Below are 27955 nucleotides of genomic sequence, written 5' to 3' on the forward strand. Positions count from 1 at the left end.
CCAGCTAAGTCCCTTTTGTGAGCAGCTTTCCTTAATGTATGCGTTGTTTGCGTTGCAAGCCGCATAGCAAAACTCTCCTAAATTATGGGGTTTGGCCTGCAAAACGTCTTCTGGTTTGTGTCTAGTTATGGGGGCCGGGGGGGGGGAGAAATGTGCATTTTAAGAAAGATGCTCCAGAAACCAAGAGCTGGAATGGGCTTTCTCTGCCTCGTCGTTCCTGTCCTACTCCCACAGAAATCCTCCTGGAAAAAAAAATACAGGTAGTCCTCAACTTAGGACTGCAACTGAGCCACAAATTTCCGTTGCCAAACGAGACATTGGTTAAGTGAGTTTCTCCCCCCCCCCCGCCGCCCAATTTGGGAAGGAAACCAACCAATTAATTAATCGCCGCCCACTTTAAACTGGGCAAGGTGGGCGAGGAGAAAGGGAGGCAGGACAGGGAAGGAAAAAGCTATTCTGCGGTTCACGTGTGAACCCAGCTCGGAGTGGGGCTCTCTAAATAAATGGGATTGGGCAAATCGATGCCATATATAAGCGGCCGGGGCATATTTTTCATCGTCCTTCCCGCACCTTCCCCAAGAATATCGGTGATGAATTTGCAAATGGCTCCAGATTACGGTAGACTCTTCATTATTTATCCCCTCGGCCCAGCACCTCCATTAGAGACTACAGTGACAAATGCATGAATAAAAAGCAAAGGGGGGGGGGGAAAGAAAAAAAAGGCACCCCATAATATTTTAGCCAGGCAGCGTAAATCTCCTTTTACGCATTATTAATTTAAAGAAATGCATTACGCTGGCTGGCGTTGGGGAAGGAGACAAGGTTACACAAAGATGGTCAGGGAAGATTGGGACTCTCTTTTCTCTTTCTCTCTCTCTCTCTCTCTCTCTCTCTCTCTCTCTCTCTCTCTCTCTCTTTCTGTCATTCTCCTCTCTTTCTTTTCTCTCTCTCTCTCGTTCTGTCATTCTCTCTTTCTTCTCTCTCTCTCTCTCTCTCTCTCTCTCTCGTTCTGTCATTCTCCTCTCTTTTCTCTCTCTCTCTCTCTCTCTCTCGTTCTGTCATTCTCCTCTCTTTCTTTTCTCTCTCTCTCTCTCTCTCTCTCTCTCTCTCTCTCTCTCTCTCTCTCTCTCTCTCTCGTTCTGTCATTCTCCTCTCTTTCTTTTCTCTCTCTCTCTCTCTCTCTCCTTGTTCTGTCATTCTCTGTGTGTGTGTGTGTGTGTGTGTGTTTTAAGAAGATGGAAAAAGCCAGCCCTCTAAAGCTTGAGCTCTTTTGTGTGTGATTTTTTGTTTTAATTGTTTTAATTCCCCTTCTCCAATGCAGGATGCAGGCTTGTTTATTCCTTGCAAGCTTATTTAGCCAAAAGGCATCCTGGTGTGGATTTCAGATCAGTAGCAACTGGTAATGTTTAGATTGCAAACTTTTTTTTTTTAAATTAACACTAAGGGAAAAGTAGATGGGAAGAGAACAGGAAAAAAGAAAATTTATACTCTGTCCCTCGGCTGCAGTTTGGTGGAACAGGGAAGAAACAGCCTGATAAAACAAGTCCGGAGAGAAGTACTTACGACTAAGTGGGACAGTGATTAAATGAGTTTTGGCCTCATGTTACCACCTTCCTTGCCCCCCCCCGGGGTTAAGTGAAAACCTGCAGTTGTTAAGTTAGTCACTCGGTTGTTAAGTGAATCGTGGCTTGTGGTTGTGGCCTTCAGCCCTCAGAATTCTAAGCGAACGGCCACTCTGGCTGTGGAATGCTGGGAGTTGAAGTCCACAGGCCTGGGAGCTGCCCGAATGACAGTTCGCTGATTTTGTTTTAAGGTGGTTGGCTGGGCCGAGGGAGGGATGTGAATATGTGTTTGTGTGCCTTCCAGTCACTTTTTGACATCACAACTGCCTGGACTAGTCCCTGCCATTGCCTCCTTTTTAGGGCAGAGAGGGAGTGACTGGCCCAAGATTTTTGGGAAGGAAGGAAGGAAAGAAAAAGAAGGAAAGGAGAGAGGGAGGGAGGAAGGAAGGAAGGAAGAAAAAGAAAGGGAGGGAGGGAGGAAGGAAGAAAAATAAAGGGAGGGAGGGAGGGAGGGAGGAAGAAAGAAAGAGAAAGAAAGAAAGAAAGAAAGAAAGAAAGAAAGAAAGAAAGAAAGAAAGAAAGAAAGAAAGAAAGAAAGAAAGAAAGAGAAAAAAGAAAGAAAGACCCCTTATTTTACCAGCAGTGAAGTCCTTTGGCCCTGTTCTCTATCAGATCTCTGGCTGAGCCGGATTAATATTGGAAGCAGGAACCCCGTGAAATTGAAGAAGGAATGTAGTAGCAGTGGAGGCAGAGGGCAGCCGGGGAAGGAGAGATGAAATATATCGTAAGATAATAAGAAAATAAACCATTAAACAGCCCTGCTTCCCATTAGCATGTGGTTTTATGTTAATGAAGCTGTTGCAGTTGGGCCGGGCGGGCGTTTAGCTCAGACAAAGGGGAAGATCTGTTAATACGAACAATGTGTGCAAGAGCAACAGCCGAAGTTGAAAAGTCTGGGTAACGTACAAATGTTTTTGTTTTTACATGCACCGCTGGGTGAAGTACAAACCCAGTTAAATGGCAAGGCAAAAAAAAGGGGGGGAAAGCCATTTAAATAAGTGCGTGGAAAGGAAAAGCATATGGGTGGGGAGGGGGGAATTACAGTGGCTGACAAATCAGGTTACATGGTAATCCCCAATTTGCACACACAGGGGCAGAGTACAGCAGAGGGAAACAGACGATGTTTAAGTGTGTGTGTGTGTGTTGGGGGGGAGAGCGCCAAATTAAGCCCCCATCCATGTAGTTAGATTGTGGCTTGTCCCCGGGGCCGACCCAGTTCTCTCCGTCAGGTATGGAGGAAGCAGATCACTTGGCACCCCATCTCTTTGGTCTTTTGCTCCAACTTAGAGCTGAAAGGGCCCTTAGAGGTCTTCTAGTCCAACCCCCTGCTCCAGCAGGAGACCCTGGACCATATCAATCAATCAATCAATCAATCCGAAGGGCCCTTGGAGGTCTTCTAGTCCAACCCCCTACTGAAGCAGGAGACCCTGGACCATTTCAGGCTGTCCAATCTTTCTTCCCCTGCTAAACAGGCTTTCTTCTTTATTTTCCCGGCCCTTTCTCCGTGTGAGACATTTGCTCAGTGGAGTTTGCCCCATTTCACAACCTTATCTTGCCACAGTTGTGAAGTGAAATCCCTGCAGTTGTTAAGGGGATCTCACGTGATCCCGGGACCCTGCAAGACCGTCATAAACACGAGTCAGTGGCCAAGCGTCTGAATCCCGATCGGGGGTCCACGGGGATGCTGCAACAGTGGGAAAAAATGGTCCTAACTCACATTTTTTCCAGTTCCGTCGGGACGTTTGAACGGTCGCTAAATGAAGTTTGCTTTAAGTCAAGGACTACCTGTACAAACAATAAAAGCAAGGACCCCGCATATTCCCAGCCTCCCCACTCTGGTGGGTCAAGTGGACGCCTGACCGGGAAGCGACGGCCTTTTTCAAAAACTTTTAGAAAGTCAGTCGAAGAATCGTAAACCCCCCCCCCCACACACACACACATTCTTTTTGCTTTGTCCATCAATGGGGGGACAGCCGGATCAGCCCTTCCCAGTTCACCTTAGGGCAGAGATCCTAGCACAAGGGGGTGGGGGCACATGCACAGACACACACACACGTGTGTGCGCTGGCCGTCCCTTCACGCGGCCCAGTGGCCAAGTAGCAACGGCCCGGTAGTAGGCTGTGGCCCATGGTTTGGGGACCCCTGCATCAGGGTGCGGATTCCCTGTAGGTCTGTTTCAAAAATTCTCTTTTCAAGTCTCGTTTATTGCCGTATCGAAGGAACAGCATTAAGTGGAAAGCGCCTCTCGCCTCCCGTTCGGCTGATTCCAGTTAGCTAACAGGAAATCAGGGATTTTTGAAGCCTGTTTCCCTTGCAGCAATTTTGGGCTCTCTCTCTCTCTCTCTCTCTCTTTTTAACAAAGAGGAATTAAAGTGGTAAAAGTAAGTAACGAGAACCAGGTAGAGAATTATTCTACAGAGTTAAAGGGGAAAATAGGCCTGGCCTGGAAAAGGAATTGAAAAAAAATCTTGCAGAATTCTATTCTATTCTATTCTATTCTATTCTATTCTATTCTATTCTATTCTATTCTATTCTATTCTATTCTATTCTATTCTATTCTATTCTATTCTATTCTATTATTCCATATTTATTCTGATTCTATTCTATTCTATTCTATTCTATTCTATTCTATTCTATTCTATTCTATTCTATTCTATTCTATTCTATTCTATTCTATTCTATTCTATTCTATTCTATTCTATTCTATTCTATTCCATATCTTCTCTTCTCTTCTCTTCTCTTCTCTTCTCTTCTCTTCTCTTCTCTTCTCTTCTCTTCTCTTCTCTTCTCTTCTCTTCTCCTTTTCTATCTTACCCTACCCTACCCTACTCTACTCTCTTTTAGCCTCCAGTCCCCTCATCACCTTTGTTGGTCTTCTTTGCGCTCTTTCTAGGATCTCAAGCATCTTTTTTAAAAAAATAATCTGGCGCCACGCCCTGCTAGCTAACCTTTCTTCCGGCCCTTTGAGATAAATCTGATAATCAGTGCTTTTTTTTTGTAAAACAAAAAGGTGCCGGAACTCACACATGTCATACAACCCACCTTGCCTACCCTACAAGGTTCCATCCAAAAAAGGTGCCAGAACTCCGTTCTGAGCGTTCTATGACAAAAAAAAAAAGCCCTGCAGATAATTAATAAATGAACGAACCCTCTCCTGCCAGTCACGGTGGCCCTTTTGGCAGCGAGGGTGGTGGCAGGGTGGTGGCAGGGGTGGGGAGCAGAAAACCCCTTCCCTCTTCTTCACCTCGGGTCTGCCAAGCCCCACGCAGGTCAGTGGCTGGCTCAGGCTTTTGTCAGCGTGATTAATCGCGCTCCGCACCGTCATTAATTCAGTGGCTAATGACTGCAACTCCGTCCGTTGGCGAAGTAATCGAGTGATGTATGGAAGGAGCAGGCACCTCGTGGCAGGGCTGGAAAATCATTCCGACAAGTCAAATATTGTCACCGGGAACAAATGGCGCTCCCTGTTAATAAAAATTAATGAATTTTTTTCCCCTCCCTCCCCCCCCTTTAAACCACTAAACGGGCACGTGGAGGGGTTGGGGGGCCGTCTTCCTTCGTGGAATTCAATTCGCTTTATTCGAGAGTTCAAACTCGAAACATCTTTATGACAGTTGCGGGAGAAAGTGGCCGGTGAGGGGGAGGACCGGTTTCCCTTTCACGGGTTTGCTGTTTGTGTGTGTGTGTGTGTGTGTGTGTTCCCTCAGTGACCAGGGGGAGGGTGCAACGTTCACACAGTTGAAGGACTGTCCTAACTCACCTTTTTTCACTTCCGTTGTAACTTTGAGCAGTCACTAAATGAACCATTGTGAGGCTTGGACTACTTGTATGCAGACTTGAATAACAGGCTAACAGAGTTGGAAAGGGACCTTGGAGGTCTTCTAGTCCAGCCCCCTGCTCAAGCAGGAGACCCTAGGGCTGGGGTAGGCAACCTCGGCTCTTTTATGACTCACGGACTTCAACTCCCAGAATTCCTGAGCCAGCTGACTCAGGAATTCTGGGAGTTGAAGTCCATGAGTCATAAAAGAGCCGAGGTTGCCTACCCCAGCCCTAGGCCATTTCAATCAATCAATCAATCAATCAATCAATCAATCAATCAATCAGAATAGAGCTGAAAGGGACCTTGGAGGTCTTCTAGCCCAACCCCATATTCGAGCAGGAAAACCTGGACCATTTCAGACAAATGGTTATCCAATCCTTCTCCCCTTCCTCCTCCTTCCTCCCTCCCCCCTCCTCCTCTTCCTCCTTCCTCCCTCCCTCCCTCCCTTTTCCTCCTTTTCTTCCTCTTCTTCCTCCTCCTCCTCTTCCTCTTCCCCTCCTTCCCCTCCTTCTCCCCTGCTCCTTCTCCTCTTCCTCCTCTCCTGCTCCTCCTCCTCCTCCTCTTCCTCCTTTTCTCCCCTCCTCTCCTCTCCTCCAATGTAATCACAGCTTAATATCCACTGGCTTCCTCCCTAGGGAGATCAGGCACCAGGTCCAGAGTCTATATTTTTCCCGAGATGTTTCCAAGTGATGAATAGTTAAGGAGAAAATCAAAAGTCCAGTTACGAGCACTGTCAGCTTAGCTAGTGCTTAGGCCAGGATTGTGGCAAGGAGTCAATGATGATTTAAAATGTGGGGAGAAGAAGGCGAGAAAGTGAGAGAGAAGGATGCTCCACAATCCTTCTTTGGCTTCCTTTCCTTAGCTCCCGGAGGAGATGAATCTTAGCCAAGGGATGGAGTAAGAGAGAGAAAAACGAACAGCATCTTTCCCTTTATTAATTTTTTTTTCTTTCCTTCTTCTTCTCCTTTCTGATCAAAATCACAGCAGCTTCATTAGCCATTTCAACCAGCCTGCCCCGGGTCACTATTGAAGCAGTCAGGATGTAAGAGCCGCTGACAAATTCTTGGAAGAATATGCATATAAATAAAGCTGTTTAGAATAAGGGCTGGATCTGAAAGAGCCCCATCGGGCGTCCTCCTCCTCCTCCACCACCACCTAAGCCGTAATTGCCTGGTAATTTTTAAAAGAAACACTTGACACAAGGCCCAGGTCGGGCTCCCAGAGAATCATCACCGCAAGCCAAGCAGGGTTGATCAAAATTGCCACTTCCATAAAGGAAAGGGTCAAAGAATGTTGACCTAGTTTCTCCCCCCCCCTTTTGGAGTTTTAAAGCTGAAACTGCAAAGCATCTGATGGGGTTGATAAGTTTGGGGAAATTATTTTTCTTTTGCTTAAAACCAAAGCTCGTGTGTCTGTGTGTGTGTGTGTGTGGGTTGTGTCTGTGTGTGTGTGTGTGTGTGTTGGTTGTGTGGCGTGAATCCTAGAATGACTTCTTGAATTCAAGCCACCCAGCTCTAGAATTGGAAGGAACCTCAAACATCATCTTCTCTAGTGTTTTTCAAACTTGGCCTTTTTTAGGTGGGTAGACTCCCATCTCCCAGAATTCCCCAGCCAGCCTGCTTTTAATTCCTTCCTTCCTTCCTTCCTTCCTTCCTTCCTTCCTTCCTTCCTTCCTTCCTTCCTTCCTTCCTTCCTTCCTTCCTTCCTCCCTCCCTCCCTCCCTCCCTCCCTCCCAATACAGTTATTGATTTTAGATTTCCTACCTAGTTAACCATTGTTTTTCCTCCGTGCAGAAAGTTTAAATGAACGGAGAAAGGTACAGGCAAGGTGGTGGCAGTGGGGTTTTGTTGTTGTTGTTGCTGTTGTTTTGTTTTAAAAAGAAGAATGAAAAAACAGGGAAGGGAAAAAAAAAAAGGAATACAGCAATTTCTTCCCAAGCCTGGGATCCGAAACGCTGCCCTCTTTCCTGCTTCCCCACCCAGAAAGAGAAAAACTTTGTGTCTCAAAAGGGAGATTTCCCCCCCCCTCCCACAAGGGAAAAACCTTCCTTTTTGCACAGTTTTGCAGCAAGATGCAGGCCAAGAGCTGTGTGCGTCTCTGTGTGTGTGTGTTTGTGTGTGTGAATTTGGAACTCCCTGGAAAGGGCTGTGTGGGACGGTTTGGGGGAAAAGCCTCCTGGCTATTGCCAGGTTGAAATGTTTCCTTCCCACGTGGGGGTTTTGGGGGTAAAGGGGTGTGTGTGTGTAAAACTGCATTTAACATCCACCTCACGGTTCAGTCCTCCCTCCAGTATTTCTCTTGCAACCCCCACCCCCCCTCTTCATTTTGCAAAGTCTAGGGTGGCTTCCTCTTAATTTGGGGACCTTGCCTTCTCCCCCAACCCTTGGGAGGGGTGCGTGCGTGGAGGGTGTGTGTGTAACATTGGCCCGGCACCCCCGAGGAAATATCAATTATTCCTGGTCATCTGTAACATGTTGGCGAGCCCCCTTTTTTGGGTGGTTTTAATCCGCAACCGTGCCAAGAAACTCCTGTTTCCCCACCTCGGGAAAGGGGTGTGAGAGGAATGTCAATGAAGGTAACACAAAACAACTTTGGGCTTTGCGCTTGGCAGGGATTCGGGGTTGCCAATGAAGTTTTCCCCCCCCACCTCCTTCTTGGGGATGGGAGACTTACATTAATTCTTCCTTTCTTTCCCCCCACCCCGAAATCTGGAGGGCCAGCGTTCGTCTTTCTTTCTCTCCCCCCCCCCACAAAAGGCATCTTTTTGCGTGATCTGTTAATGAAGACTCTTGTGGGAAGCGCAACACAACTCCCCCCCCCCTTTTGAGACTTTTCCTTCTATTGGGAAATTTCCTTAAACCTGAGATTCAGTGTATCTTCTTTCTTTTGCCCCCTCCCTCTTTTCACACCCCCCCCCCGTTTGCCCTCTCTTTTCTTCCCCTCTGCTATTATTTCCTTGCAAGGGCACCTGAAAGAAAATTCTCAAAACTTTTTCCTCCCATTATCAAAGCTGCCAGAGGAAACAAAATGGTTTGATGGCTTCCCCCCCCCCCGTTTCTTTTCCTCCCTCTCTCTCTTTCTCTCTCTCTCTCTCTTCTGTGTATCTGTGTGCATCATTTCAAAAGGTTTTTTTCCCCCCTCCAAGCTGGTAATGAGTTTCTTTTAATTTTCTTTTCTTTTTTTCCCCAAGGATTGCCCTCCCAATTCTTTCTCCAGCCTGGCAGCCCAAGTGATTGTCATTCCTGACTTGAAACGTTTCTCTAACTGCGGCACAGAACATTGCTATTCTGGGCCGAAATAATGCGACACCCACAGCCCGCACAAACGCACTCACACACCACATATCCTAGCAACTTGAACAAATCCAGCGTGTCAGCTTCTCTCTCCTCCTCTTCACACTGAACCCGAGATGGCACGCTTGCCAGTTTTGCCACTTTAAAATCCTTCCGCTCCATCCAATCCCAGCCCTTCTAATAAATCCTCTAGAAGCGAACTCACCTTTTTTGCAAGTTTTTTGTTGTTTTTTTTGCAAAATTGGCCGGCTTGCTCAGGGCCCAAAACTCATGGAGAATTCAGAAGGCGGGAGAAAAGTCATTTCGCCCTCTTTGACTTGAGCCAAGACTCGGAACTTGTAAAAGGGGAGACACAGCTTGGCTTCTGTCGCAGGAACCACTGAAGGCATTAATAAACCTCCAGAAGTTGTGAATGCTCCAACACTGGAGGTTTTTAAGAAGAGACCGGACACCCATTTGTCTGAAATGGGATAGGGTCTCCTGCCTGAGCAGGGGGTTGGACTAGATGACCTCCAAGGTCCCTTTCAACTACTACTACTACTACTACTACTACTACTACTACTTCTTCTTCTTCTTCTTCTTCTTCTTCTTATTATTATTATTATTATTATTATTATTATTATTATTATTATTATTAATTCTGGCTCTTTTAGGACGACTTTTCTTTTTTCCTCACCTGTTTCATTCATCCACTTCCATGGACTTTAAGAGTTCTCAGGTTTCATTGACTAGAGAGCACTAATCCTTCATTGCATATAAAAACTGCTGAACCAATAGCATCTTTTAGTGATCTCTTAATGCATCTCTTCATTTTGCAGATAGCCCACTCTATGCCTCTTCCACCCTCTCCTTTAAAAAAAAACAACCCTCCAATCTATACACAGTTTTTCCCCCCCCCCCAATAATGTTTGGGTATTTTTGATGGTTTATTTGTAAGCATTTGTATTATTGTTTTTGTCTGAGGAGTTAAAAAATAAAATCCTCAGTTCCTCTTACCTGGGGCTTGGGCAGAGGCGAGAATCCTGATTACTGGAATGAATGAGGTTGGCTTTCTTAGAAAGGCAGATCAAAGCTATAGAGTCCTTTTGCTGAAATTCAAGATACCGGAAGCTCAGCACTTCCAAATGGACTATATTGATAAAATATATCCAGCTTTTTTAAAAAACAAAACACAAAAACGTGTTGCAAAAAGTAGCAGTGCATGTTTGCTCCTTAAAAAAAAAAAAGGAAATATTGAATCTTCCCATCCACGTTTGCGCGGGACATCCGATCCAACCCTAAACAAAATGCATAAATAGGACTGACCAGGAATTGTGGCACGATCAAAGGGAAATTGCAAACCGATTCTCCCTTGTACATCTGTAACAAGTACTTTGCAACCCATAGAAGCTTTATCTAAGCCCTTTATCATCAGCCTGATTTCTTTTGCAAAATCTGAATGGGGGAAGGAAGGGGGAAATGGTTTAGATTTTTAAGCTGAATTAAAATGCGATCAGGTTTAAGCACCTTTGACATGTCTGGGGGTTCAAATTGAAAGAAAGCTGGAGGGGAAAAAAATAATAATATCCAGTTAAAGGTCCACTTAATGATTCTAATAGATTTCCGGGTAGAAATATATTTGACGCTTGACTGACGCTTAACTTTTACCAGAAATATAATACTGCCATTTAACAGCGAAGTATTTAGGCAGCTTCCCTGCTAGTTTTACAAAGGGGGGAAATGTGCATTAAGAAACACTTTGAAATATTGTTACAGGTCTTACTACTCCCCGTTCCCCTGGCAGAAAACTTTTTAATATGAGAAAGCACCTGAATGTTGTCTTTCGAAAAATTAAAGCTCTCAGTGGAATTTCTCTCTCTTTTTTCTCCCTTAAAACGCCGCGGCCTGATTTTTGCCCCACGGCACGGGAGGTTTTAGAATTGGGTTTCAGAAAAATAAAACTTTTTTCCTCTTTACCCCTGAATTGTTTCTCTGTCTTGTGAGCGCCAAGCTCTCGCTTAGGCCAGCCCTGTTGCTGGCGGCTTTTAGAGGAGAAACCCACTAAAATTTAACATTTTCCAGTTTTAGAACTAAAAAAAAACTAAGCATGTTCATTTTCACCGTTTGTCGTCATCTTTATTTATTTGGGTTTCACCTGGATATCGAGTGCTTTTTTTCCTTTTTTTGGTTTCACTTCTGCTTTATGGTTTCTGTTTGATCCAGTTGTTTATTCCTTCTTTCCTCACTTCTTCCTTCCTTCCTTCCTTCCTTCCTTCCTTCCTTCCTTCCTTCCCTCCATCCTCCCTCCCTCCATTCTTTCCTTTCCTTTCCTTTCCTTTCCTTTCCTTTCCTTTCCTTTCCTTTCCTTTCCTTTCCTTTCCTTTCCTTTCCTTTCCTTTCCTCTCTTTCCTTTCCTTTCCTTTCCTTTCCTTTCCTTTCCTTTCCTTCCCTTCCCTTCCCTTCCCTTCCCTTCCCTTCCCTTCTTGATTGATTTCCTTTTACTCCTCTTAAGCCTAGAACTCCGTGGAATATTTCACAGGGGCAGGTAAATGCTTCTCCAAATTGCACAGCCTGCACATTAATCGGGGAGGGGGTCCTTCAGACCGATGAGTTTTAAAAATAGCCAGGAAGCAGCACCCTAGAGGCCAGCTAGCAGATCTGGAGGTGCTTTCTGTCTGATTCTTGGCTGTAGAAGTAAAAAAAAAAAAACCAACCCCCAAGCCCCACAGTTGGATAACAAGATTGCTGCCCTCTTATAAGAGTATTCCGGCCTTGATTGGCGCAAGGCCTTCATTTTCCTTCGCCTTCATTTCTTTGCAAATCATTCGTTGCCTTCGTCTTCGCTTTCCTCCATGGCTGCCCAGATAATTTTGCCTCTCTGTTTTCTGCTGGCAGAGATTCACAGCCTGTTGCTATTTTATCCCTGAGCAAAAAAAAGGAAAAAAAAAAAGACCCTTTCCCGCCCCCCCCCCACTCCTTTCCTTTTTTAATTCCCCCTGTGAACATCCCGTTCTCTGCTTATCTGCCAGATCTCTGCCCCCGGAGTCCCGCCACAGATGGGACGAAAGCATCACATGAGGGGATGTCACCACATTTAAAGTCTCATCCGAAACCTGACTCCCCCCCACCCCAAGGACCAAACCGGGGGTGGGGGGACGAGTGACACAAAATGCAACTAAGAAAATCAATAACCAGAGGGATGACATCCTGCGGTATCCCAGCGGTTGTTTTTTTTAATGCCCCGTGGCATCGTGTGCTTTTGCCGTTCTAGCATTCCTCCCATTCCTTGCCTCCAGAAGTTGTGAATGCTGACAACAGCTGGACGTTTTTAAGAAGAGACTGGACAGCCATTGGCCTGAAATGGTATATAGGGTCTCCTGCCTGAGTTGGACCCCCTGCTCAGGCAGGAAACCCTACATACCATTTCGGGCCAATGGCTGTCCAGTCTCTTCTTAAATCTTCCAGCGTTGTCAGCATTCACAACTTCCGGAGGAGGCAGGTTGTTCCACCGGTTAATTGTTCTTCTGACTGTTAGGAAATTTCCTCCTTCGTTCCGGGTTGCTTCTCTCCTTGATCAGTTTTCATCCGTGGCTTCTTGTCCTGCCTTCGGGGGCTTTGGGGAAGAGGTTGGACCCCCCCCCTCTTCAATATTGGAAGGCTCCTCTCATGTCCCCCCCCCGCTTATCTAGCTAGCTTATCTAGCTCCCTCCACCATTCATAAAAGCCTCTTTCAAGGCAAATGTTGCTTTTGAAGGAGGCACCTTTCACACACACACACACACACACACACACACACACACACACACACACACACACACACGAGGCTAATGGCAGAGTGGGGAATAATTTGGTTCGCTAATACCCAGAGGACAAACATTTATTGAAACCACAAGTATTTTTGGGATTATGGCAAATAATGCGTCTGAAAAGCCTGTTTCTGGGGCCATGTTTGTGTAAGCAGGATTGCCTCCTTTCCCGCCCCCCCTCCACTCCCTTCTCTCTTTCTTCTCTCCCCCCAAAGCAAATCCTCCATTGAACACAGATGACCTCCCCCCTCTTCATCTCCTCCTCCTCCTCCCTCTCCTCGTTCCCTCCTTCTTCCCTTCTTCCCTCTTCCTTCTTCTCCTTCTCCTCCTCTCCTCTCCTTTTACTCCTCCACCATCTCTCTTCCTCCTCCTCTTCCTCCTCCTCTTCTCTCCTTTTACTCGTCCCCTTCTCTTCTTTCCTCCTTCTCCTCTTATTCCTTCCCCTTTTCCGCTTCTGCCTCCTCCCTCCCTCATTCTAATACCAAAGATACCCACCATCGTCTTCGCAGCCTTGTCAGACAGTTGCTAATTTTTGTCCTACTACAACTTGTGTTTTTTTTTAAAAAAGGCAGACATGGGTAGTAACTAAACCTCTTGAACAAATGACCTTTCTTTGCAATTCAGTCATTTGCAGCCTGCTAAAATAATCACGCTAATTTCCTAATTGTTCTGAGGTTGGGGAGGGGGGGGCTGGCTTTCCGATATTAAAGCTATTTAGCCCGACTGCATGGGTGTGCGCTTTATATGGGGGGAGAAAAAAGTCACAATAAAGGGCCAACCTCAGCCCCAGTCCTGTTGAACGCTGGACGTTCCTCGCTGCTGTAGGCCACCACAACTTAGTGGGGCACACTCAAATTACCGCTAACTTGATGTGGTCACCAACTTGGACTAATTCAGTTAATTATTGCCCCTTGCGATTTTACTTTTGTTTTGCCTCTGTCCCATTTATGTGTCTACGTTTTCCTCCTGGAGGGGTTTTTTTCACTTGCAGACACCCCCCCCCCCGCCCCCTGCTCTTCTCCCCAAAGGCCTGTGCCTGAAAGAAACGGCTTTTGTGAACCTAAGGGACAAATCGGTGGAAGAAAGAACCCAGATATCTTACGCCCACTTCTAACCTAATAATTATTCCTCTGAATGCGCCTAAATTAAATAAATGTTTTAGCGGCAGGACTTTTTGCTTTAAAAAAAAAAACATGGAAGCTTTCGTGTGCTGAATGGAGAACAGGGCCTAAGAATTCTCCGTTCTGGTCTGTTTGCAAAGGGGTTATGATTGCATTCCTCCCCCTCTTTCTCCCCCCCTCTCTCTCTGTCTGTGTGTGTGTGTATGTGTGTGTGTGTCTCACTCTTCTCTCTCTCTCTCTTTCCCTCTTTCTCCCTCTTTCTCTCCTCTCTCTCTCCCTTTCTCTCCCTTTCTCTCTCTCTGTCTCTCTTCTCTCTCTCTCTTTCTCTCTCTTTTTCTTTCTCTCTCTTTTTCCCTTTTTTTAATTTGAGCATCCCCCCAGGATGCTGGGATAGGGTGTATGTGGGATTCGAACCCGCTCCCTTCTACAGGAGGCCAGCTCGTTGCTGTGGTGTGACTAAAGGGTTGGACCAGATGGCTCTGGAGGTGACTTCCATAAAGCTGCAATTCTGTGGATCTTCTACGGCAAGTCCGGTGAAGAACCTCAACCGGAGGTGTTCATAATTCTTTTCTTGTGTTTTCCTTTCAAAGGCGACCACGAAATTGTGACCAACATGTATGAAACTGAGGCAGAGCTTCTCGCTGGCGAAAGCGGAGAGGAGGAGACAGAAGACAGTGTCTTGTCTCCCATACGTGTCGGACCCCCCTCCCCTTTCCCCACGGGCGAGGACTTCAATCCCAAAGAAGGCTCCCCATACGAGGCCCCTGTCTACATTCCCGACGATATCCCGATCCCACCTGACTTTGAACTGAGGGAATCCTCCGTTCCGGGAGCCGGACTGGGCATTTGGACCAAAAAGAAGCTGGAAGTTGGAGAGAGGTTGGGGCCCTACCTGACTTTTCCCAGGACGACGTTGAAGGAGACCAATTTCGGATGGGAGGTAAGATTTTCTGACGTGGAGGGCGAGGTTGCCGTAAGCACGGACCTTGAGTTTCGGGAGACCATAAAGAGAGAAGGGGGTGTTATGTTGGTGCCACATTGTGCAACGGCGAGGATATGTCTTTGTGGTGGTGGCTACCACTTCACCCGTGTGTCAGAAGTTCCTTCAGATGCACAGCAACCTGCAACTCTTAGATCCTAGGCCAGGGGTCTTCCAACTTGGCCCTTGGGTGACTTGTGGACTTCAACTCCCAGAATTCCTCAGCCAGGCAGGGGTGGCCAGATCTAAGTGGGCTGAACTAATAGCACCTTGAGTCATCTTCACCTTCTTGTATGCTGGGTCTTCTTCATAGGGAGCTTTCCATGGTGCTGCAAACAACGGTTTATGTCTCTGGAGATTCTTAGTTATCCAGGCCATGGTTGTCCCAAAGGTGCTTCCCACTCCTCTTTTCAAAAGGCAACTGGATTTGTGTAAAATTAGCCCATTCAGACATCCTCCAGTAAGGCCGTTGCAAATGTGATCAGTTATCACCTTAAAATCAAGAACCAGATGTTGCCTTGAGTTGCTTATGAAGTAATAAAGGTGGGATTAAAAAAAAATCGAACGAATCAATAAAACTGTGGTAAAATATGACATTTCCTCTGAAAGCTGTGACGTATCTTGGATTTGAAGAGGGGTCTTTTTGTGACCTATTCCTGACTTCTTGACTTCCACTTTTTGACGGGCTTTTGCACACAGTGATTCTGTCGCTCTGCCCTCCTTAATTTCTGAGTGAGCGCCTGTGACGCGTCCCAGCTTCTGCCAACCTAGCAGTTCGAAAGTACATAAAAATGCAAGTAGAAAAATAGGGACCACTACGGTGGGAAGGTAACGGCGTTCCATGCGCGTTTGGCGTCTAGTCATGGCGTCCATATGACCACGGAGACATCCTCGGCCAAGCGCTGGCTCTTCGGCTTTGAAACGGAGGTGAGCACCGGCCCCTAGAGTCGGAAACGACTAGCACGCATGTGCGGGGGAACCTTTACCTTTACCTTTAACCAATCCTCAAGTTTTGCCTGTTCTCCCCCATCCCCGAGTGAAGAGACGATGGGCTAGCTAGACAAATAAGTTAGATCGACGCAATCCAAATGTTTTTCCTCCGGAACTTGGACGAGGTCCCTGGGCCGGTTCTCCCAATCCGGCAGTGAACAAAGATACCTCTGAGGTTCTGGCTGCTTGCTCACACTTTGGCAGCCAACCTCTTCCTTGCTGGAATGCTTGAGGAAGACCTCCCCCCATCCCGGAGTGGTCGGTGGAAACGTCTACCCTTCTTGTTGCTCTCTTCTTTCACCCCCTCTCAAGGCCTTGGAAATTCTGGAATTCTTGGATTTGCACAAGCCATGTGTGTTTTTGGTGAGCTCTGCGGAAGCTCCTTGCGGAACGAAGGAAGGCGTCTCCAAAGGAACTCAAGGCGTCAGTTGGGGAGCTAGAAAGAGGAGGAAAGGTTGAGAAACCTAAGATTTATCTATCTACTCATCTACCTTTCCACCTTTCCTTCCTTCCTCCCTCCCTCCCTCCCTCCCTTCTTCCCACCTTCCTTTCTTTCTTTCTTTCTTTCTTTCTTTCTTTCTTTCTTTCTTTCTTTCTTTCTTTCTTTCTTTCTTTCTTTCTTTCTTTCTTTCTTTCTTTCTTTCTTTCTTTCCTCCCTCCCTTCTTCTGTCCTTCCTTCCTTCCTTCCTTCCTTCCTTCCCTTCCTTCCTTCCTTCCTTCCTTCCTTCCTTCCTTCCTTCCTTCCTTCCTTCCTTCCCTCCTTTCTTCCTTTCTTGCATTTTACTAGAATTCTAGGCCATCCATCTGGGCTGAGATCAACATGGAAGCTGATCCTCGGCACAGCAGCCTCTATATTCCTCCCTCTCTGAAAATATTTATCTTTCAAATATAATAAGTGAAGCCTCTGTGTGTGGCTTGTTGCTCCTCTGCGGGACCGTCACCGGGGACACAAGAAAAGCTAAGCCAGCTTCTGGAGCTGGCCAGCCTGTTTGGAAACCGGAGCGCGCTCTGCGAAAACAGTTCCCATGAGCAGCGATTCCTAGCCACAATACACTCCCTGCACTGGGCAAAGCCAGTCATAAAGCATTAATTTATTGAAAGATCAACAAATGAGCTTGTTCCTTGTCTCTCTCTCTCTCTCTCTCACACACACACACACACACACACAGAGGCTTCATAGCCATCTCTATGCTCGTTTGCTTTTTTAAAGAGCAGGTGATCACATTTAGAAGCATATTCCTGGACTTCGTCTCCCCCCCCCGCCACGCTCCACCGTTTCTACTCACAAAACACACCACGAGACCCAAGTGGGATCCGTGAAGGCCAAAGAGAAGGCCAATGTTTTCCTTTCTTTGGAAATGAGGCACTGTTGCACTGGAACCAACCAATGAAGAAATAATAATAATAATAATAATAATAATAATAATAATAATAATAATAATAATAATAATAATAATAATAATAATAATAATAATAATAATAATAATAATAATAGAAGAAGGCTGGGAGGCGAACGCTGAATTTTCCCAACATTCAGTTCACAACCAATTGAACAGATGCATTTTGAAACCAGCAGTCTTTCTTCTCTCTTGCGTTTGCAAGAAGCTGGTTTTGACTGTGATGTTGGAAGCTGTCCTCTATATACCTCTACTCAGGAGTAAACCCCATGAAGTTCAGTGGGACGGACTCTCTCCGTCTGTTGGAAGAGCAACTGCTCAAATACCCATCCAACGTGGCTAAAGGGTCTTCCGGAAAAGTGCAGAAGGGATGGATGGGCCGTGTGGGGGTCAGATGGCGGTCTCAAAGGTGTTTTTTTCCCCCAGGAGGCAACTGGACTTTCTTGTTTTTCCTTTGAAGACCTTTTGCTTCCCATCCAAGAAGCTTCTTCAGTTCTGACTGGATGGTGGGGAATGGAGGGGTTTATACTCCTTGCGGCCGGCCGGTCATTTGCCTCCTTTGAGAGCAGGGCTCTTCAAACTTGGCCCTTTTAAGATTTGTGGACTTCAACTCCCAGAATTCCTCAGCCAGCGTGCCCTTTCCAGGTCCTATGATCCCACATTCTGTGTTTTCAAGCATTTAATGTCCAATTAAATGCTTGAAAACTTGGCTCTTCGAGCTGTCTGGCCCAGACTGAGGGGTTTTCATTTTTAATTGGGTTTTAGTTTTAAATTTCAGGGTCTTGAATTAATTAATTGTTTTAACTGATTTTAAATTTTGTATGTTATGCTTTTAATTTTCCCTGTAAACCACCCTGAGTCCTACGGGAATAGGGCGGTATATAAATTTAATAAAACAAACAAATAAATTAATTAAGGCCCTCAGTTTAAACATATACTTTCAAACCAATGCTTTTTCCACCAGAACCATCGGCTGCCGTCTTTGGCGAGGATGCTCGTCGGGTGGTAAACAGAAACCATTTCGTTTAGGAACCGTCCTGGTTCCACCATCTGAAACTTTTATTTTCCTTGCCAAAACCCCCCCCAACCCTCTATCCAAACATCACCCCCTCAAAAAGGGGGACTCCCCCTTAACCCTCCAATTCTCCTGCGTGATGGGATTGCATTTCTCCAAAGTCATTTTCCCCCCCTTTCTTTGCATGAGACTATTTCTCCCTTGCTCGCTGACACGTCCAAGTCACGGCACCCCGAAATAAATCACCTTGTGTGTTCCCTCTGCAGCCCTGGGGGGGGGGATTTTTTTCGAAAACCAAACCCCAAACCAGGAAAAAGCCATCCCAGCTCTCGCGCAGATCCACACGTAGGAAGATCGGGACACCAGGTTAAATCCTACGATCGCACTGTATTTATTTGGCTAGAGGAAGTGGCCAATGGAATACGGAGTCCTGGAGACAAATATTAGCCCCCACACCTGGGAGGTTTCCCCATCAGAGAGGGAGGGGGGAAAAGCACACTGTGAACCGCCAAAGGAATCAGCAGGGTCTCTTGCTATTTCTCCTAAGTTGTGCAGGCTCACCATTGATTTTCCCCACCATCCGTATTTCAATTTCTCTTTCCATCTACTTTTGCTTCCTCGCCTTTCAAAGGGCCTTCGAACTTATACAACTGGGGCCTTCGAAGGCGGGAGAAAATCCTGGGGAAAACGGAACAACTCCGGCCTATTCTTAACAGCAGTTTTTTTATTTTTTATTTTTTTGGCAATACAAACATTGGCAGAAAAATCTGCTTTTTTTTCCCTCCCTTCTCAGCATCAGAGGGGAGTCACCTGTGCTTTTGAAAAATGGAGGAGGAATGGATGTTTTGGAAAGGGCTGCGTTTGAAGGGTTCTTCTGAGTACATTGAGAAGCTGATAACGGGTCTCCCACTGCGAATTAAAACACTTCCATTAGATGTTTGACCTTATTAAAGCCACCCACCCACCCTTAGCTGATTAATAGAATGGAAATGTTTGAACCCAGGTTCCTCCAATTAGAATGTTTTTCTTGTCCATTTTTTTAAAAAAAAATCTAGCCAAACCAGCTTTCTCCCAAATATTTCCCATCAGATGATGTTCCCTAGTTGGGTCATGAAACATCTGCAAGAAAACCACCCAGCTCAGAGAGCACCAAGGACCCCACAGTCCTCCTCCTCCTCCTCCTCCTCCTCCTCCTCCTCCTCCTCCTCCTCCTCCTGCTCCTCCTCCTGCTCCTCCTGCTCCTCCTCCTGCTCCTGCTCCTCCTCCTCCTCGCAAACCCCACTCCCTTCTAGCACTGATGTTATTACCCAGTTTGGTCATGAAATGTCTGCAAGAATACCGCCACGCTCAGAGAGCACCCAGGACCCCACAATTCAACTCCGAGCCTACAAATACCCTGTTCGGTCAGTAGTATTGGTTACTGCCGGCTGGGGGCTTCTGGGAGCCGAAATCCACACTTCTTCGAGTTGCCAACTTTAAGAAACCCCGCTTCAGCTTTGCGAGGCAAGGGGGTCCCTTTCCCATCCCTCTCTCCCCAAAGGCAGCAGTGGCCTCTATTCCCCCCTTTTTTCCCCTCCCCCCTTTTCCTTCTAGCTCGGGGCATCTTAAAACACCGCCCAAGTAACTCCAAGGAGACGAGCGTCTTTTCCCCTCCATCCGAAAGCCAGGCCATGAGGTCACCTTCAGCCCAACGTGGCCGGAGAAGAGCTATGTCAGGAATGGGTTGGAAACATGGGTATATAAGGAATTGGGAGGGGGAGGGGGAGCGGAGACCGCCAGCCAGCCAGCCAGCCAGCCAAAGTATGAAACTGAGAATATCGAGGCGATATCTCTCCCTTTATTTCCATAAGGGGTAATAATTCATCTGTAATTCTCTCAAAATAGAAGCGCTCTGATTCACAAGCAGAAAATAGGAAGTCGGTGTTTTCTTTGCGTTTTTTTTTTTAAGAGAGGCATCCGCGAAAGGCCGGCCTCTGAACTGGCATTTTATCATCTGCACTCAAAACAAATCGAGAGGGGAGAACCAAGAATAGTTTTGCTGGTGACCAAAGGGTTGAAAAATGGATTTATTTTCTCTCCCCCTCTCTCTCTGTCTCTCCCCGTCTTCTGGGAAGCCTCCTAAGAAGATAGGAGCCCGTCTCAGGCCATTTTCGTGCTGGAATGCCGTCAGATCGTTCCTGCAAATATAGCCCTGTTTCCAGGTCCCTGCGGGCATCTTTTATTCGCTTCATCACATTGGAAAATCCAAAGGAGAGGGAAGCCAGCGCTACACTAGAATTTTGTTGTGTTAGAGGACGGCTGTGGTTTTCAGAGGAGGGGGAGAAAAAAGATGGCGCGGAGATTTGCAGAGGGGCCCTTTCAGTCCCCACCGTTCTGCGAGTCTTCGGGATGATCTCATTCAGTATCTGCTCTTCAGAGATAACAGCATAACAGACTCGGAAGGGACCTTGGAGGTCTTCTAGTCCAACCCCCTGCCTGAGCAGGAGACCGGCTTAGACCATTCCAGACAAATGGCTGCCCGGTCTCTTCTGAAAAACCTCCAGTGTTGGAGCATTCACATCTTCTGGTGGCAAGCTGTTCCACTGGTTGATTGTCCTGACGGTTAGGACGTTTCTCCTTAATTCCAGGTTGCTTCTCTCCTTGGTTAGCTTCCATCCATTGCTTCTTGTCCCGTCTTCTGGCACTTTGGAGAATAGGTGGAACCCCCCCCCTCTACTTTGTGGCAGCCCCCGAGATATTGGAAGACGCGCTTTCATGTCATCCCTGGACCTGGTTTTCGTTAAACAAGAACCTGCCCAATTCCTGCCACCCAGCTTCTATTTAAGGGGGGGGGGAATCTCATATTTCATGTGGCGGTCTGTTCCACTGGCCGACAGCTCAAACACTCAGTTCCTCCTGAGGTTTACTCCAAGTGCTTGCACTTAAGTTTTCTATAAATGAGACAAGCCTGCCCGGGTCCATTCCTCTCTTCTGTACATCCTGGATTTGGAAGTGGTTCCTGGTTAAGCTTAATTAATCCCCAGACTGATAACCATCAAGCCATCTCCCTTTGCAAAAGATCCCCACTACCTAGGTGACAAGTAAGACCAGTGTGTGTGTGTGTGTGTGTGTGTGTGTGTGTGTGTGTGTGTGTGTGTGTGTGTGTTGATTTGCTGCTATCTTTCTCAACCTTCTGAACAAACAGCTGGATTAGGGTGCAAGATGGATCTTCTGCAAAAGAAGCAGCTTAATTTTCTTAGTTTTCCTTTCCTTTTTTTCCTCCCCCCCCCCCCCCGCCCTGCCCCTCTCCCCGATTAGCCAGCAGTGGCTTTCTCCCCTTTGAGATAATATCTGGGGAAAGAAAACCTTGGCTTTAACTGGACACGTCATCCTATCCTCTCCATTCACTCCCCTTAGAAAAATACCTGCTTTTTCCACACCTCCCTCCTCTCCCCCCCCTTCTAAGCTCCCTTCCACCTTATCCACAATGTCACTTCATCAGACAGAGTTGAACATTTCTGCCCTTGAGCTCTTGGCCATTGTCCGTCGCAGCTGCAGCTGAGATAAACTCTCCGCCGGAACAAAGTTGCCGGCTGACCTTTGACAAGCCGAATCTGCCTTAATTCTGCCCCAGACTAATTCGTCAGCTTTCGAATCTCTCCAAAGGCCTCCCAAACATTATGCAGATGGCGTGAAGAAGAACGAGAGGGATTAAGTGGTTTGGCCTCTCTCTCTCCCCTCCTCCTCCTCCTCCTCCTCCTCCTTCTCCTCCTCCTCCTCCTCCCTCCTTCTTTCTCTTCCTCCTGGCACCCTTTCAATTCACTTGGATGCGAGATGACCATGTCCCAACTAAGGATCCTTTAAACTTGGGAAGCCAAGGTTGAAAAACCAGAGGCATCTTCGGAGTCCAGGCCCAAAAGGGGTTGGCATCTGCTCATCCTCCCTTTCCCTGTCTTTCCCCCCCCCCAAAAAAAAAACACCAGTCAAGGCATTTGCGATAACGCCCAGTTTTTCCTGGTCTGCACACAGCTGCCAAAATTAACCCAACATGCTTGAGCATCCCAGAGAATTGTTAGAACAGCTCGCCTCCAGAAATCGTGGGTGCTCCATCACTGGAGATTTTTAAGAAGAAGCTAGACAGTCACTTGTCTGAGACAGTATAGGTTCTCCTGCTTGAGCAGGGGGCTGGACTAGAAGACCTCCAAGGTCCCTTCCAGCTTCTCTTCTCTTCTCTTCTCTTCTCTTCTCTTCTCTTCTCTTCTCTTCTCTTCTCTTCTCTTCTCTTTTCTTCTCTTCTCTTCTCTTCTCTTCTCTTCTCTTCTCTTCTCTTCTCTTCTTTCAGCTGTGCTAGCAAACATCCAGATTTTTTTTTAAAAAAATTTCCAGCACAGGTAGTCCTTGGCTTATGATCACAGCTGAGCCTAAAATTTCTGTTGCTAAGTGAAACATCGGTTCAGCTTTTCTCGCCACTGTCCTTAAGGGATTCGCTACAGTTCTTAAAGCGAGTCACACGGTCCTTAAGTGAATCCGGCTTTACCACCCCCCATTGACTTTGCTGGTCATAAGGTCACCAAAGGGGATGACGTGACACACACACACACACACACACACACACACACACACACCAGGATATGGCAATCGTCATAAATATGAGTCGGTTGCCAAGCGTCCGAATTGGGATCCCATGAGTTTGGGGATGCCGCAGCGTTGCGGAACGCTGCCTTTGTGTTATTCAGTTGTTTCACTCCCAGGTTGGAGATGAGAGGGGTGGCCAAAGTCATGGGGACACGCCAGGGAAAAAAAAAAGAGGTTGTCGGGTCACGGTTGTGTTGTGGTTAGCTGGAAGGGGGCAGGTTTGCTCATGTCTCTAGAAGAGCGGTTTGTTAAAAATACAACCTCTCTCCTCGTTTCCATGACACTCTTGAGGACTTTGAAAAGTCTGTAGGCTGGTAGATGCTCTGAATTGCCTCTCCGAAGAATAAAAGGCTGGCGGAGTTTGCCTCCGCCGGCTCCCGTCTTTTTTCTTTTTTTTTTTTTTTGGAAAATTCGGTATTTTTCAAAAGAATGACCCCAGCAGTTAATTGGCGGTCTCTCGTGTTGATGGCTCTCCTGCCCCTTCTCCCTTCAGTCGTGAGGAAGTGAGCAGATTTGAGCAAATCTGGGTTTGGCTCCTAGGAGAACAGTGTATGCAAGTGTTCATTCTGCCCTCTTCTCAAGATGCCTCCAGTCTGTTTCCCAGGAAACTGGGCCTTTGCCCCCAAAATCTCCTCTCCTAGAGAGCGTGCGAGTTCTTTTGCCCTCCCTTCCTCTTCCTCCTTCTCTTTCTTGTCTTCCATCACTCCTCCTTTTCTCCTCCTCTTCCCCCACCTCTTCCTTCTTCTTTCCTGTCCTCCATCACTCCTCCTTGTCTCCTCCTTGTCTTCTCCTCCTCCTCCACCTCCTTCTCCGCCTTTCCTTTCCTCCATCACTCCTTTTATCCTCCTCCACTTCCTCCACTTCCACTATCACTCCTCTTGTCTCTTCCTCCTCCTTCTTCCTTCTTCCTTTTCCTCCATCACTCTTGCTTGTCTCCTCCTTATAGTCTCCTCCTCCTCCTCCTCCTCCTCATTTGGTTTTGGCATTCACAGAGCAGTCCCACAAAGGACCAGACTGATGCTAAGAAGGCCTTTTTTTGTATTGTGCCTCAACTTCTGTCATCCCCAGAGAAGACAGCTGTTTAAGAATATTCATAGGTGGCAAAAATTCACCTTTTGCAACTTTAGCCTGTTAAAATTGAACGTTTTGCCTTGAGCCTCATTGCTAAGGATTCGGCATGGACTCTTTTTTTCTGGTCGGCAGTTTGGCGGGTCGAATCCCGAGCGCCGCGTAGCAGAGTGAGCGCCCGTTACTCGTCCCAGCATCTGCCAACCTAGCAGTTTGAAAGCACGTAAAAATGCAAGTAGAAAAATAGGGACCGCTACGGTGGGAAGGTAACAGCGTTCCGTGCGCCTTTGGCGTCTAGTCATGCCGGCCACATGACCACGGAGACATCCTCGGACAAGCGCTGGCTCTTCGGCTTTGAAACGGAGATGAGCACCGGCCCCTAGAGTCGGAAACGACTAGCACGCCTGTGCGGGGGAACCTTTACCTTTACCTTTTCTTACCAGTTTGCATTTCAATCTGTTCCTCCCTGAGAGTCTGTCGTTTTTCTTGTTCTTTTCTTTTTTTAAAAAAAAAAAGACATTTTGCACTTAGACGTTCCTAGTAGGTGCATATTTTAAAATGTATTTTCTCCCTTTTGCAAACACATTTTCTTCAGCGTGCACACCTCAAAATCCACTGTCACGTGCTTTAGCCTAAGAACTGTGTCTTAAACTTTCAGGAAGTGTAAATAACTTCAGGTCCTATTTGCACTTTAGATATTTGTTGTTGTTGTTCTTCAATAAAAAATAAACCCAGTTTCTTTTTGTCTGGCCGTTGGGCCTGTGAATTTCTGCTCCAGCATCTGAAAAGATGGTCTCTTATATTAGGCATTTAAAATTGTTGGCCTCTCCCTTCTCCGTCACATCTATCGGCCTGAGCGAACGCATTTCAGCCTGCACAGGTCACTGTCCTTCACGGGCGTTCAGCGCATTTCAGCCTGGTTGATATAAAAATGGTTATGCTCTTAATTTATAATCAGTAAAACTGCAGATGGAGTTCAGGCGATAATGTGCTTTTTAGTTTATTAACTGTATTATCAGCCTTACGTTTTCGACCCGGTCCCCTTCATCTTTCTTGATTTGTGTTTTTCTCTCGAATGGCGTTTTCCTCCTCTGATGAATTAACTGTCAATTGAAGTTAGTGAGATAAATCAAAACAAATGGGCGCCCTGCACCATATTGACTTTCTTAGTGCTTGGGTTTGAAAAACCACTTTCAGGGAAAAAAAACACACCGTGATTATGGTCGCTTGGTTCTTTCCACACAAAAGGAGGGCGACAAAGTAAACCGCTGTTACACTTTCACCAGCTCTGTTTCTATTTTTCCCCCTCTCTATCTTACTTACTGGGAAGGGTGATAGACAAGGGGATTTCTCCGCTCGAATGCCGGAGGCAGGGCTGACTTTTGGAGGGTGAAAGCCCAGGTTAATGTTGATGATTTGTTAACCCAGCCATTGGGGGTTCTCAAACCAAAGTTTAGCCTTGTAATGAAGCCAGCATCTTGCACTTGGCTTGATTAAATAAAGCAGGTTTAGTATGAGTTACCAATCTGGGGGATAAGCCCAGCGAGGAACAGAGGTATTTGGACCCCAAAGCTCCTCCTGGTTTACTATAAAGTTTTCCCAAGGGGGATGTTTGCTTTCTCCTGGTGTCCTGCTGCTCATGAGGGCTAGAGTTATGCAAACCCTAAATACAAGGGAGGGCTAATTTACAGATTCAGAAATTTGAGCCTAGCTACAATTGGGCAAAAGTAGGATCAGGGTTTTCAGGACCCGGGAGAGCTCCACAGAAGGCAGACTTCGGTGGGGTGCAAGGATGCTCAAAGTCCAGATCTCCTCCTCCTCCTCCTCCTCCTCCTCCTCCTCCTCCTCCTCCTCCTCCTCCTCCTCCTCCTCTTCTTCTTCTTCTCCTTTGTCCCTTCTCCTCCTCCTCCTTCCAATCTTGGAAGGAACCTTGGAGGTCCTCTACTGCACCCCCTACTCAGGCAGGAGACCTTATAGCAGGGGTAGGACATCTAAGACATCTGCAAAGGACCCTTAAGGGTGAATATCTTCACCATTTAGAGCGACTCGGTTATGACTGCACAATTGAAGGACTTGGGTTGAGAAATTTACTGCATGGATGTTTAATTCCCCCTAGGAGTCCAATTTTAAATATTCTCTAGATACATTTTGGGGGAGGGGAAAACATCCAAAAATAGTTAGACTGTCCCTGCCACGGTCTGTTTTCAAAAATAACTTGTTCTCCTGATTTGACTTTGTTGGGATGGTGAGCATTTTGGAACTTTGGTTTTGGAAATGGGTCGTCGTTGCGTAGTTGTTTGTGTTCTGTTGATTGTTGACGGTAGAGAAATTCCATAACTTACACATCAATTGGCCAAAGCAAAAAAACCAAAACCAACAAAAGAAATAGAAACATGGATGTTTCTTCATTCCTTCCTCCCCCCTCTCTCCCTCCCTCCCTCCTTCTTTCCCTCCTCCCTCCCTCCCTCCCTTCCTTTCTTCCTCCCAGCTTCTGAAGTATATTTTGTTTTCTAGATATTCGCCTCTTTTTTTCTTAATCCTCCATAAAAATGAATCAATCATGCCTCAACTATGTAACTATGGCAAGATGAAACAGAATACAACTCTTAAATTTTCAAACCTGCATTTTTTTAGGGGTGTGTGTGTTTGTGTATGTGTGTGTGTGTGACAGTGGAAACGGGCAGAATTTGACAGCTCCAAAAGGCAGATCAGATGCCGTGTACTTTTAACCCAGATCACATTTAGGGTGCTTTTCCCCCCACCCCTTTAAAGCAGCCGTGCTGAAGAGGAGAGAATAAGAAGGGATCTCCTAGAAGAGTTAAAAGATATATATTTTTTTGCAAAAAAATGCTGTGCTGGAATGGGCAAAGGAGAGGTGGGGGGGGGAAGAGAGAGAGAGGTAAAGCCGTCTCGGCAGTAGGTTAATTGGAGAATGGAATAGGAGTAAGATAGAAACCGCAGCTCGAACAGACAATACCCTAAAAAAATGAGGACCAGCTGGGATTGTTAGTGAATTAACTAAAGTCAGAAGCCCCTGAATGGAGCTTAGAAGTGAAGGGGAAATGAAGGTTAGGCTATAATTCAGTCTAAATTAGGTAGGCCATTCACACCACATAAAGGGAAGGCTGAGCTGCTTTTCTCGCGGAAAATGGGCAGGAAAGCTTACTTTGTTTGAATCTGGAGCTGGGGGCTGATTTGAAAGATGTACTTCCCTACAGCCAGAAGCTCTGAAAGCACATTATCTCGCCTGGGTTTCTGAGATGGCCCCTCTCTCTTACCTGGCGGACTTTAGAAGGCAGAGTTGAGAGGTCGGGGGTGGGTGGGGGGCATCGAGGTTTGTGATCCTCCCCTCCTCCATCTCGTAGGAACTGACTAGGTTCCTACTCTCTGAGTTGAGGAGTCTCAGCCAGACCTTCATAGACCAGGTTGAACTAGAAGAACTCCGAGGTGCCTCTCAACTTGGACCGTCGTTGATCCACCTACCCAGACCCTTTTCGGTTCTCCACCCGATTCCCACTGAATGAGACCATCTCTCCTGGACTTCAGAAGGAGGTGATGGGGACCACACCAGGCCAGTGGTGGGATTCAAATAGGTGGACAACCGGTTCTCTCCGTGGATGCCGCTTCCGGAAGTCCCTTACCTCGCGCCAGTTTAGTGCTGACCGTCAGTCGGCTAGATTTTTGTCTATGGCCTTGAACAAACATTCTATGCGACAACTTACCCACGGTCCCGATTCCGTGTGTCAGAATCTTTGCAACTCCGCCTGTGTGTGTCTCGCCTACCCCTCCCTTAATCCTGAAAAAGAGCTAAGTGGGTGGGGGGGATCCAACAGAGCGTTTTGGGTTAGGTCCCAAACAGGAGACCCTCCCTCTGATAGGATCCCCACCCCTCGGCCCCCTCTTCAGAGATGCTTCCTCCACTTGGGTCTCAAACGAAGCGGGGGGGTCTCCGGGCCATTTCATGCAGGAGGTCAAATTACACAGCTCAGATAATAATAATTATGCAAACGAGGCGGCTTTCTGTCCGTGCCTGAGCCGCACAGGCCAAACGATTCGTACTTACAGAGCACAAACAGCCTCCTTACACCCCCCCACACACACACCCCATCCATTCTTTGGCTAAAAGCTTCGCCACAGTGCGCCAAGCGCATGGAACATGGGAGGAGAAAGAGAGGAGAAGGGTGTGTGTGTGTGTGTGGAAGGGAATCAGAGTGGAATAGGATGTTTGGGGAGATGCGCAGCCCCCTCCTC

The 27955-nt window shown here is 46.8% G+C and overlaps 1 protein-coding gene across 1 annotated transcript in view; it reads left to right on the forward strand.

The window, feature by feature from the left end:
- The window catches only part of PRDM16 (PR/SET domain 16), a gene marked incomplete at its 5' end in the record, with an annotated part of 172859 nt that overhangs the window by 65310 nt on the left and 79594 nt on the right, over positions 1-27955 (forward strand). Inside the window, one exon of the mRNA XM_081341093.1 lies at positions 14232-14581. Within this exon, the coding sequence (XP_081197219.1) occupies positions 14232-14581 (350 nt within the window). The remainder of the gene's footprint in view (positions 1-14231; positions 14582-27955) is intronic.

This window comes from Vipera berus (assembly GCF_964194415.1).
Source record: "Vipera berus genome assembly, chromosome: 17".
Taxonomy (NCBI): Eukaryota; Metazoa; Chordata; class Lepidosauria; order Squamata; family Viperidae; genus Vipera; species Vipera berus.